This window comes from Rhinolophus sinicus, linkage group LG10, assembly GCF_036562045.2.
Source record: "Rhinolophus sinicus isolate RSC01 linkage group LG10, ASM3656204v1, whole genome shotgun sequence".
Lineage (NCBI taxonomy): Eukaryota > Metazoa > Chordata > Mammalia > Chiroptera > Rhinolophidae > Rhinolophus > Rhinolophus sinicus.
In genome coordinates, this window is record NC_133759.1 from 75,733,908 (window position 1) to 75,747,611 (window position 13,704).

The following is a 13,704-nucleotide window of genomic DNA, read 5'->3' on the forward strand; positions in this document are numbered from 1 at the left end:
AAAATTTAAAGTTGGTAGAAAGTGCATGTCGAGGAAATGTGAGCTTAGTTCTGTAATAGTGATATATTTTAAATAGCAGAAATCAACACTTATATTTTGGGACACTTGCTGTCGCAGCTCCCCTTGTTTATTCATTGTTGTACCTCCATAATTCTTTGTGGTTTTTAACTTTGGTGTCTATTTGCTGAATGAACAAGAACTGTAATATCTGGTTCAGTTAGTTATTGCTGTGTATCAAACCTCCTTAAAACTTAGTGCCTCCCAACAACGATTTATTATGATTTTTCAGGATTTTGTGGAATGATTGGGCTTAGCTAGGTGGTTCTCACTTGGGGTCTTTCACGTGGTGGCAGTTAGATGTTGGCTGCAGTCCTCTCCAGGCTCTCCTGGGCTGGACATTCATGATGGCTTGCTCACGTAGCTGGCGGTGATGCTGACTGTTGATGCTGAGAGCCCAGCTGGAGCTGTCAAACAGAATGTCTTCACATGGCCTCCACATGTGTCATGGGCTTTGGGCAGCATAGTGGCTGTGTTACCAAAGGACGTATCCTACGATCAAATATTCTAAGACACAGTAAAGAGAAGCTGCAAGTCTCTTAAGGCTTGGGCGCAGAGACTGGCACATTGTTACTTCCGCTGTTTTCTGTTGGTCAGAGTAGTCACAGAGCCTGCCAAGATTCAATGGGAGGACAGACTTCACCTCTTGATGGGAGGCGTGGCAAAGAATTTGTAGCTAACTTTAATCCACATAGTACCCCAATATCTGGAGTGGCTCCTGTGTACCGTTCTGGTCACCACACATAAAATAAGATGACCTGAAGCTAAATTAAATATATAGTCTGTCAGGTGATGATCAGTGCCGTGGGGAAAAATACAGCGTAAGGTAATAGTACCTGAGGGGTGGTAGGAGGGGAGTTAACTGATGAAGGTGGCATTTGAGCAGAGATCTAAGAAGTGAGGGAGCCAGCCATGCAGCTTCCAGGAGACGAGCATTCCAGGTGGTGCAAAATCCCTCAGGCGTGTTGGACCTGACGGCCAAAGGAGAAAATGGTTGAAGATGAGCTCAGAGGGGTAGTAAGGAGACAAATTTTGCTTATCCTCTTTGAGGAAACTAATACTTTCATTTAAAGCCCCAAACTTACCAACACTTAATATACGTGTAAGACCACCGTCATGAGTAAAATGTCAGATAAAACTATACCTGTTTATATTTTACTTAGTACTAACTCAGGTTCATTTATTGTAACACCTCATTTAAATAAAAACTCAACTAATGTTTTTCTCCATTTCTCCCAAAGGTTTTTTCAGTACTATATCTGTGTTGGTCTCTTTTACTAAAATCCCCCTGGAAAAGAAATGCTGTCACAAAAATAGGTGAATTGAGTTTTCTGAAAATTTTGAAAAAATAGAGACTCTAATAGGTCTCAATAGCCCATTCTCGGGATATATCTTTACTTTTTCTTAGAATACTTAATTTTTAACATCTTAGGTAATGACCAAAAAAGAAAGCACCAAAACCTGGACCACATCGATAAGGGTTTTTGTGTGTGTGCGCGTGTGAAAATGTAAAACTAAGGTTCAAACTGGGAATGGATGTCTGTAGTTCTCCACAAAGATGTCCCCAGTGAAGTTAATGCTTGACTGTCATTTGGCTATCATAGCTGTGTCACTTTTTAGGTACTGCGCACATAATTTAAGGCTAACTTGTGGTCTGTGATCACAGCATTTAGGAAGTGACGAGAGCATGGAGTTACTCATAATCGCATGCCTTCAGATTTACTTGGAATTTTTTTCATTTCTGTGGTGTAAAAAATTATAGGTCTTCTGTTGTCACAAATCAATTCAGGTTGGCATTTTTTAGTCATAGTATAGACTTTTTAAAAAACATTAACTCAATAGCAGTAGGCAAGAGCTAACCCCTGAGTTTCTAGTTTTTCCCTTAGTTTATTATAAGACTCCCATTAGAAACCAATTCAATTTATTGTACTAATTTAACTTTAATTAAGAATTTGGAATTTTTCTGAAATAAACTTGATAGCTTTTTTAAAAGATAAAATACAAGTTTTATTGTTTTAGAGGTGTCAGCAGCTTCGTCAATTATGTAAATGTCTAATCACTGTGTTGTGCACCTGAAACTAATATTTTATGTGACCTATAATTGAAAAAAAATTTTAAAGGACACTAAACCAGGAAAAGAAGAAACTATATGAGAAAGACAATGCTCAAGTGCTAAGCTGGGTGGTAATGAAGTGAGTGTACACAGTCAGAGAAGGAAGAGACAAGTAAAAGCTGGTTCTGAGAGGAGACTTCTAGGAAGAGAGACTAGACTGCCTTGAAGATTGGGTGGGATTTGATAAGCTTCCGGGAAGGCACTGTGTTCCAGTATCAGGGAATAGCTCTGTTCCATAGGCCCAGGTCATCTCAGACATCTTGAATTTAGAAGGCAAAATGGAAAAAATTCTCCCTAGTTAGCGCTACTGGGCTGCCAAGATTTAAGACAAATGTTTTTAGTGTGAATTTTGTCTACTCTTATTATTTCTCTACTTAACCATAAAAGGGTTGTTTAATAAAATAATGAGAACAAACATATATATAGTAACTGTCATATTAGCTAGAATAGCAGCAGTAAACTGAGTTAACAGTTTTTGTGCCGTAAACCCCAATGTAGCATTTGGCTATACAGTTTCCTTCCTTCTTTCCATCACTTTTTTTACTTTTTATTTTGAAAAAAATTTTAGACTTACAGAAAAATTACAAAAATAGTACAGAGAATTCACGCATAACCTTTCACCTAACTTCTGATGATCACAATTTATGTAACTGTAATACAATTATCAAGAAATTAACATTGGTAGAATGCTATTAACTAAACTACAGACCGTATTTGAATTTCAGCAGTCTGTTCATAAATGTCTTTTTTTTGTTTCAGGACTCAATCCAGAATCCCACACTGCATCTAGTTATTATCTCTCCTTAGGCTCCTGCAGTCTGTAACAGTTCTTCAGTCTTTGTTTTTCATCATCTTGACACTTTTGATGAGTGTTGTCAGTTAATTTGTAGAATATAGCTGTTTGGAAAACAACATAGTAATAATTGTTATGAGCAACAAGTACCAGTGGATACTAAAATCAATGGGCAAAAGTTTGAGGAGAAACAGGATAATTACATAGTTTCAATCGATGTATCTCTTAAGATATTTGTTAATTACAAAAAGAAAAATAGTAACTTTATAATGGATAAATCTGGTTGACACCATCTTAACCAAGTGAGTGAGTTTAACATCTCCAGTAATAAGTCATACTGACATCATGTACCCATTGATATGATGCCCTGAGAAGGGTATAGTATCGCTTCTGTGATATTATTGCCAAAAATACATAACCTCCGTCTCTTGAGAAAACAATAGATAACTTAATTTTTAACTGTGTTTTCTATTTAGGCAAAGCATAATTGATTTGAAAGAGAAGGAAATACCAGAATTAAGAAACAAACTGCAGAATGTCAATAGAGACATACAGCGCCTAAAGAATGACATAGAAGAACAGGAAACACTCTTGGGTACAATAATGCCTGAAGAAGAAAGTGCTAAAGTGTGTCTGACAGATGTTACAATTATGGAGAGGTTCCAGGTAAGTTTACTGTAGTTTGAGGTAGAATAAAACTTGTTTCATGGTGGTTTGAGTGTGAAGTGTGAGAGTGTTAAGAACAGTAGCCACTATTCAGGCACAGATTGTGTTTAGAGTTCCCCATCCTAAATTATTCATAGATTATGAGGAATTAGTAGTCTTGTTTATTTTCATTTTCAGTCTGCTTGCTTTTGCTTACATCATTGAAATTATTAAAAATTAACTTCATTTTCATCCTATTAAACTTTGTTCAAATTGATCTCAAAGTAGTTGTAAATTTAGATTAAAAAATAATAGCAATTAATTTTTAAAGATTTTTGAGTAATGACAATGTAGTAAGTTTCTTAAAGGAAATACTGTTTTATTCTTAAGATGGAACTTAAAGACGTTGAAAGAAAAATTGCACAACAAGCAGCTAAGCTACAAGGATTAGACTTGGATAGAACTGTTCAACAAGTAAACCAGGAAAAACAAGAAAAACAACACAAATTAGATACAGGTAATACAGTCTATTTCCTCCCTTTCCCATTAAAGACGTCAACACTTCCAGCATATGCTTGTTACCATAAATGTTACACCTGTTATATAGACAAGGAACTTGCCTTTCTTCCTTCCAGCCTGCAGTGTATGCACTCTCTTTTCTCAGAAGCATCACTACTCCTCAGTTTCCTCTCTTTGCACAACACATTTTGAATGACGAGTATCAAATGAGCTGTCCTCTTTCTCAGTCATACCCACAGGGCAGGTATGACTGAGAAAGAGGACAGCTCATTTGATACTCATCATCCAGGAGAGGACAGAGAGCTGGTTTGGGGGCTGCAGGGTTCTTGTGGCACTTTTGTTGCAGTAGGTGGGACCCATAGAAACCAGCCTTTGTGGATTCAATAGACCTATAAAACTGGAAGGATGCTGCTCATAGCATTTTCTGTACCCTCACATTAATCACTGTGTCAATACATTTTTCTGTAGTTTCCAGTAAGATTGAATTGAATCGTAAGCTTATACAGGACCAGCAGGAACAGATTCAGCACCTAAAAAGTGTCACAAATGAACTCAAATCAGAGAAACTTCAGATATCCACTAATTTACAACGTCGTCAGCAACTGGAGGAGCAGTCTGTGGAATTATCCACTGAAGTTCAGTCCTTACACAGAGAGATAAAGGTAAGAATATTCGTACATGTTTGTTTTTAAAATTAGTTCAAATGTATGAAATGTTCTTAGTATTGTAGTAATTAGAATTATAGTTACTGTAAGGATAAAATGAAAATGGTATAGTAATTCTTTGTGTGGCTCCTGGGTGACAGAGCTTGTACTAACAGGTAAAGATTTCTGGGAGAAGGATTTCGGTCATAATAAGGAAGCATTGGCTGCCTGGTTAATTTAGTGAACTTCCTGTTATTGGAGGTGGTGGCTAACTCTGTATAAGGATTTCTGCTTGTATGGGAGCTTTGTCTTATTTACAGATTCTATATACACGTCAGACACTGCCTCTCAGTCATAGCACCTTTCCTATTTGATTTCAGATGTAGTCTTGGAATCCTTCCCAAAACAGTGAACAGGCACTTAGTTGCTACATGGAGTGGAACCCGTTTGGAATCCCTCATCTTGATTAATCAAATCTAAGACCCAACCAATTACATTTTTGAACAGTTTTAGAAATAACAATCTTACGTAGGTTTTCATAATTATATACATTTAGTAAGCACTAAATATATTACTGAATCTGCAGTTACTATAAATGTTCTTAAGTATTTTTAGATTACAAAGTATCAGAGGCTTAGAGTATGATATAAAATAGTACTACCTTACATTTGTATAATTTTTAGTGTTTATAAAACACTTTGACAATAAGCCACTTAGTGTCTCAGTAACCCTCTTTAGATATGTGACTAAATCCCCTTTTACAGAAAATGAAATTGAGACTTTTAGATGTCCCGTGACTTCCTCAAGTTCACACAGCTAAGTAAGAATAGCAGGGTTAATTTCAGATACTAGGTCTTCCGACATCGACTACATTTGACTTCACACTACCCCATTCACTTCCCAATACGATAAAATACACCTGCATTGAGGTAATACTAAATATTCTTTTCTACCTTTGTGGATTCATTAGATATTTCAGGTTCTTAAAATGTTTGAGCATTATTGTTTTGAATGGTTATCATATAATATGCTGTAGAGATATTACAAGGCTAAATAATGCAGATTTCTGATTAGTAAACTAGTTTGTCACTTAAAAGCCCCTTTCCTTCCAACATTGGTGTGTACACATTAATATAGTTGTGTACTAGTACATTTTTCTTACCGTAAAATACTAGTTGGTCTTAGCAAACTAAGCTTAAGGACAACAGTGTCCTTTACAGTCATATTCCCCCCTATAAAAGAGAGGTATGGAGTGAATGAGCTTCCTTGTTCTTTGGTCACACAGGCTGGGCCCCTGCAAACTCATAAAAACTTAAACCTGAAGCCACATGCTCATATAATTGGGAGTACATGATGTAGATTAAGAATTGAGACAGTGGCTGAGGCAGTATATCGCGGTGGCTCAGAGAGAGACTTGGGAGCTGGATGGGATTTGAATCCTGGCTCCTTTATTTACTGGCTGTTGTGACTCTGGACAGATATTTTATGCCTGTTTGCTCATCTGAACTGTGGGATGAAAGTAATGGTACCTTCCTCGTAGGGTTGTTGGAAGAAGCAAATGAGTTGATTTTTAAACCCTGGCACATAGGAAAGTGCTTTTATGACTGTAAAATCTTGATATCCGAAATAAGATAATGGAATATATATAAGCCTTTGTTTTTTATATTTTTAGGATGCTAAAGAGCAGGTAGGCCCGTTGGAAACAACATTGGAAAAGTTCCAGCAGGAAAAAGAAGAATTAATCTACAAAAAAAATACAAGCAACAAAGTAACACAGGATAAAGTAAGATCATTTATATGTTTCTGACCAAATATATATACTAACATTGTGTTCACAGCACCATGTTGGACACCATTATGTCACATGAAATTAACATGATAAGATACAGTACTCTTAGATTTGTGATATAATCTTGACCTTAAAAATTCTTGTTAAAATAAGGATTAAACTTAGTTTGCTTCTTGACCTAAAATAGAAGTTGAGACTGTTTAATCCAATCCCATAGGTTATAAAGGGAATTGTCTGAGATCATAAAATTTGCTGGTGATGAAAACTAGAACCCAAGGCTCCTAACTTCCAAGCCAGTGCTTTACTGTGCTCTCCTAATTAAGTTTTTGTTACTTAAATATATTTCCTTGGAAATAAATCTTAAATGCCCTGGTCCTCAACCAGTCTATATTTAATAAATATTTTTCTACAGATGAATGACATTAAAGAGAACGTTAAAAATATTCATGTTTATGTGAAAAACATTGAGAATTACATTCAAGATGGGAAAGACGACTATAAGAAGGTAATTAAGAACTTAAAACTTTATTTGTTTATATTTTTATTTCTTGTGCTTAAAGAATTTTCTTCTTTGTAGCAAAAAGAAACTGAACTTAATAAAGTAATACTTCAACTAAGTGACTGTGAGCAACACAAAGAAAAGATAAATAAGGAAATGGGAATCATGAGGCAAGATATCGATACACAGAAGGTAGGTCTTTTTGGTTTATGGCTTTTGGTATCACTTAGACCAATAATATTCTTCATTTTGTACTTTTATTTTCAATAGGTCCATTAAGTAGAAATTCAAATAATAGATAAAATCAATTCTAATAACATATTCTTTTTTATTTTATTTTCAATAAAAAAATCTATTGGTAAAAATTTAAACATAAAAGCCTACAATTAAAAGTATCCCTCCCTTTCTGCTAATTTCAATCTCACTTCTAGACGTCATTACTGTTACAGCTTTTTGTTTGTTATTAAAGAGTTTCTTATTCATATACCAGCAGATAGATAGATAATATATGTGTGTGTGTAGGTATGTTTACTTCTACAGTTGAGCTCATACCACACATATTCTGCACCTTGCTTTTTTCACTTGCAATTTGAGTTTACCTATCAACTCAATTCACAGATTCATAATATTCTTTTTAATGATTATAAAATATTCCAGAACTTACTTATATGTAACTTACTTGTATGTACCATATAACTTAGTTATATGTACCATAACTTACTTGATTACTTTTTTCCTTATTGCAAACTGTGGCAGTAAATATCCTACATATATCTATTTTTTCTTACATATTTTTATATAGGATAAATCACACAAAACAGGGATTGAGGTATAATAATATATTTTTAAAAGTTGTCTGTAGGTAAAATATATATTAAATCATCTTTTAGTTGATTCCTCTAGCATTTATTTTTCTGTATTAAATTGATTTCCATAATATAATTAAAATCATATTGAGAAACTATCTTCAACATGCCTTATGCAAGCCTGATAGTTAATATACCTTTAAAAACTACGATTCATCCTTGATCAATGCAGGGGTTGGTACCAATGCCCTACACAGTGAAAAATTCGTGTATAACTTTTGACTCCCCCAAAACTTAGTTGACCCTCAGTATCTGTGGAGGATTGGTCCAGAAACCCTCTCCCTCCTCCTCCACACAGACACCAGAACCTGAGGATGTTCAAATCTCCTGTATAAAATGGTATAGATCAGTGCATACAGTTGACCCTCTGCATCCGCTCCCAACCGTCATTGAAAAAAGTACAGGTATTTTTTGGGGAAAATCTGCATATAAGTGTGCGGCTCAAATCTGTGTTGTTCAAAGGTCAACTGTATACAATTTCTCTGTTCCTGCTGTTTTAAACAAAATTTGCTATTTGAATGCTTTAATCACTTGGTTATAAGTGGTTGTTAAATTCTCTGAAGATTAGCCACATCAGCTTTTTAGAGGATCTCTGACTGTAGTGCCAGGAATTTCAAATATATGAATATGAGTCAGAGGTAAATTAAATCTCTGCCGTCTAATATATGCTGAATATATAAATTTATGATGCATATATAACAAAATACTTAGTACTAGCTTATATGTGGGTTCCCTATTTAAAATCACTATCTATAAATCAGTAATATCTCTCCATATACGTATACTAAGATGAGTAAGATTTACCAATCTGTGGTCCTTTTCATGTTGATGTTCTAAACTTAGAGGTTCTGACTGTATTAGTTTACTTCTATAACCTACTTTGTTCCAGAAATCATTTACTAAGTTATATACATAGAGCAATGCCAAATAACATTTTAAATTAATGGGAAAATGAGACAAGGAGAGCCGTTAAGTACAACAAATCCTTGAATAACATTGTTTCATTGTAATGTTGATGAGATACCTAGGAACTTAACCAGTGATATATCATTTAAGCTATGTAGTAAAATTGGTTTTGTTATATATCATTTGACTTAAAGTTGCAGAACCTATTGATGACAAGTGAAAACTTATTGTAGATAAAATGTAGGCCGTGAAATCTGATATGCTTGCTAAAGATTCTAGTAGTCATATGAAGAAAGGAAGTTACAATTAGTTAAGGTTCACATTGTCTCAAAGCTAAAAGGAAACCAGTTCCCTGTACTGAGAGCAGAGAAAAATGTCTTCATAGGCAGTCACAGAAGGAAGACACTATAGATTGATAAAAACTATGTCTTCAGCAAACTTCATGGGGCTATTTTTTTAAAGTGTGTTTTAGGATCTTTATCATCCGTTGATGAGGTTCCATAGAGGGTGGTGTAACTGGAGTCTAAAATAAATGTTAGAATATTTAGAGAGCAAAGGTTAGAGAGGGGCACTCATCACAAATATCTGTTTTTTCCCACTACTAAGAACTTAACCAAGAAAATTTAAAACATACGTTCTCATAAAAACTCGTATAAGAATGTTCATAGCAACATTATTCATAATAGTCAAAATATGTAAATAACCCAAATGGTTATCAACTGATGAATGGATAAACAAAGTGTGGTATATCATATGTATTAGGGTTTTCAAGAGAAACAAACAACAGGATATGGGTGGATGAATGAATGTGTGTGTGTGTATACACACACACATACACACAGACACACACACACACACATATAAACTTGTAAGGAATTGGCTCACATGATTGTGAAGGCTGAGAAGTCCTAAGATCTGTAGTTGGAAAGCTGAAGACTCAGGAGACAGCTGATGTTACAGTTCCTGTCCGAATCTGAAGGCCTGAGAAGCAGGAGAGCCAGTAGGCCAAAGAACAGCTGAGGTTTCAATTTGAGTCCAAAGGCAGGCAGAGACCACTGTCCCAGTTCACACAGTCAGGCAGGAGTTACCTCTTACTCAACTTTTTTATGATAGTCAGTGATAGGTCGGCCAGTAAAAGAACATGCATGGTCAGGCAAGTTAAGAAAGTTTTTATTGTAAGACAGAAAAGTGTATCAGACTGAGCAAAGACCGCTACAGTCCGGGCTGCACACCTAAAGGAGACGTGCAGCCCCGAGGGAGGGGGTGAGGAGGGTTTTTATAAGGGGCTGTGCTGACAGGGGAGCACTGTTTGGACAGAAAATGCTGACTTGCCTGCAAGCCAGTAGCTGTTTTGTGGCGTTTTCTGTTATCGCAGATTTGGCTCTGTCTGTAGGTGCAGGCCAACAGACATTTTGTTGTTTTCTTGCAGACATAGCTCTGTCTGTAAGTCAAGGTCTCTGAGACCTAATAGTCAGGTTTTCAATTGTTTGGATGAGGCCCACCCACATTAGGGAGGGCAAACTGCTTTACTCAGTCCTAAGTTCAAATGTTAATCTTATCCAGAAACACCCTCAAAGACACACTCAGAATAATGTTTGACCAAATGTCTAGGCATCCCATGGCCCAGTCAAACTGACCTATAAAATTTATTCACCCATAAAAAGAAAATATTGATATATACTATAACATGGACAAACCTTGAAAATATTATGCTAAGTGAAAGAAGCCAATCACAAAAGACCACATCTGTATGATTCTCTTTATATGAAATGTACAGAATAGGCAAATCAGAAAGCAGATTAGTGTTGCCAGGAACTGGAGGGAAGGAGAGAGAAGAGATTAGAGCGTGACTGCTAATGGGTATGGTGTTTCTTTTGGGGGTGATAAAATGTTCTGGAATTAGTGGTGATGGCTATTCAACCTTATGAATATACTAAAACCACTGAATTGTATACTTTTAAATGGTGAATTTTATGGTATATGAATTACATCTCAATTTTTTTAAAAAATCACCTGGATTATTAAAAATACACGTTTATGTCTCTATTCCAGACCAGTAAATCAGGATCTCTGGGGCATGGGCAGAGGCATTAATACCTTCAAGGGTTTTGATGTATATCTATAACTATTAATAACTGAGCTAGAGTGCTGCATAGCTTTCAGACAATCCTCTATAAAAGGCATTTTTCCCAACCAGACGTTTGGTGGATATTGGACTGTAGTCTATTCAGTGTATTGCTCCATCATAGGTACCTAGAATACAGCTCATTTTTATGTTTCCTTTAGGTGGCCAGCTGCATGCATTAACTGTCATCTGAGCTGGATGATAGGGATTAATATTTAAGAATTGAGGAGCCTAGTAGTAGCTTATGTACATGATGACACCCTACCAAATTTAGTCCACAGAAAAAAATTTTGGAAGTTTAATAATCTGCCTCCCTCATTTTTCAGATGAAGAGAACTGGAGGTGACCTAACTTACTACCCAAAGTAAAAAAAAAAGAAAATAGTAACAGAGGTAGAACTTGACCCTACATTGTCAAATGCTAGTATAATAGAAAAACAATTCTGGTGTACTATAACTGCAGCTGGTTTTTGTTCCTGCCTTTTTCTGATACTTTATAGTTTATAGAATATACAAGGTCTGACAATTAAGTTCATGAACTTACTGCAATAATATCAGAGGGATAATTCCTTTTTTTATATCAGAGGGATTATTCATTATGAATTTGTACCAACTGGACAAATAGTTAACCAAGTTTACTATTTGGAAATGCTGAAAAGGCTGTGTGAAAAAGTTAGATGACCTGAACTTTTTGCCAACAGTTCATGGTTCATGCATCACGATAATGCATATAACACTGTTTGTGAGGGAGTTTTTGGCCAGTAAACAAATCACCATATTGGAACACCCTCCCTACTCACCTGATCTGGCTCCCAATGACCTTTACCAGAAGAGAAAGGAATTATTGAAAGGAAGACATTTGGATGACATTCAGGACATCAAGGGTAATATGATGACAGCTCTGATAGCCATTCCAAAAAAACAATTCCAAAATTGCTTTGAAGGATAGACTAGGTGCTGGCATGGGTGCGTAGCTTCCCAAGGGGAGTACTTCGAAGGTGACTGTAGTGATATTTAGCAATGAGGTATGTAGCACTTTTTCTAGGATGAATCCGTGAACTTAATTGTACGACCTGGTAACTGGAATTCTCACTTCTTAAAATATAAGGACAGATATGACCCAAAAGTCTTTCATTAGCAATTACTGAGCTAGGCACTGTGCTGATTACTTTACACACATTAACTCAATCTTATATATGATAGGTGGTATTATTATCACCATGTTACACTTAAACTGAGGTTCAGAGAATTTAGTTTGTCCAAAGTCATCCAGTTTGAAAGTTGTAACCCTGAGATTTGAGCCTAGGGGTACTTGACTTCGAAGCCTGTGATCTTTAATGTGCTGTGTACTGTCTTTCAATATGAAAGCAAGAGCAATAGCTGCTAACCTAAAAGAAAGAAATGCCTACCTTTTTGGTGACTATGCATGTAAACACACCAGGAACACTATTTCATGCCAAAAGTCAATTGCGCCCAAAAATGTGATGTCCCTTTAGAGTTCTTTCATGGTGACTGCCAGTCAAGATAGTGGCATAGGGTAAACACTGCTTGCCTACTCCCATGACCACATTGAATTACAACACAACCATCATTGAGAACCACCTGAAGACTAGATGAACAGAATTCCTATAACTAAAGATGTAAAGAACTAACATCAAGACTGGCAAGAGGTGCGGAAACTCAGAACGGGCAGTCCCATACCAATGGTGTAATGATTAGAATCGGGAGGGATATCTCAGCTGCAGAGGTACCTCCTGAGGAGTGACAGGTCCCAGCCTCACAGTGGTCTCCCCAACCCCACACTGGGCCGCCCGTCCTGGGGCACCAATACCAGGAAGAGAAGTCCCCATAACATCTGGCTGTGAAAACCAGTGGGGATTGTATCGGAGAAAGACAACTGGCTGCTAGAGAATTAGGCGATGGAGGTCTTAAAGGGTCCAGGCACAGACTTAACTCGCGTATAAACTCACTCACTCTGAGATTCAGCAAAGGTGCAGTAGTTCCAACAGTACCAGGGACCTACACGGAAGAACTATTGACTAGCTTCAGGACAAGGGCTGGAGGGGCAGGAGTCAGGGCAGCTCACTCCGGGCACAGAGTACTATTTTTCCTTTATTGAACTCCACCACTGCCACCACCACCCAGCCAGCAGGCACAGGTAGGTGCCCAGTGTGAGCTCTCCATTAACATGGCTAATACCATTCACCCCACCCTGGTGATTACCTGAGATCTCACCCCACCCAATTCCTGCAGCCCACCCAAACCTCTTTCAGTGACTTTTCCACATAAGCAGACTGCCTTGGATCATGCTGCAGACTTTCCTGAAATCTCTCAAAGGTCCACAAACTTTAGATAAGCAACAGCTGTCCTCAGAATGTCCTGTACCTCTTGCTAAGTGGACCCAAGCCCGGCATTAGTGGCAGCTGACCTCAGTTTGCAACATTGCCTCTCCCAGGTGCCTCCAAACCCTGCACAGGTGGCAGCCAACTGCAGATCACTTTATGAACTGACCAGGCTGGGCACATGCAGCAACTGACCTTGGCCTGCACTGGAGCCTCTCCCAAGAGCCTCTAGAACCAACACACCCAGTGACCAGCTTCAGACCACCCTAGAGCACCATCAAACCAGCTCTACACATGACATACCCGAAGAACTGACTGGCAGGCACCTGAGACCTACTGCAGTGAATCCCGCTCCAAGGGGTCAGCGCTCACACAACAGCTCGTCCACTGTTGTCACAACCAGTCAG

General features: G+C 37.2%; 1 protein-coding gene across 3 annotated transcripts in view; it reads left to right on the forward strand.

The window, feature by feature from the left end:
- RAD50 (RAD50 double strand break repair protein) overlaps positions 1-13,704 on the forward strand; it is a 97,209-nt gene that overhangs the window by 43,480 nt on the left and 40,025 nt on the right. For all 3 annotated transcript variants that reach the window (XR_012489778.1, XM_074313488.1, XM_019756106.2), the window contains exons 14-19: positions 3,440-3,629; positions 3,999-4,125; positions 4,596-4,789; positions 6,444-6,554; positions 6,973-7,065; positions 7,138-7,251. Coding sequence is in view for 2 of the 3 variants with exons in the window: in XM_074313488.1 (XP_074169589.1) it covers positions 3,440-3,629; positions 3,999-4,125; positions 4,596-4,789; positions 6,444-6,554; positions 6,973-7,065; positions 7,138-7,251 (829 nt within the window). In the remaining variant the exon portion in view is untranslated. The remainder of the gene's footprint in view (positions 1-3,439; positions 3,630-3,998; positions 4,126-4,595; positions 4,790-6,443; positions 6,555-6,972; positions 7,066-7,137; positions 7,252-13,704) is intronic.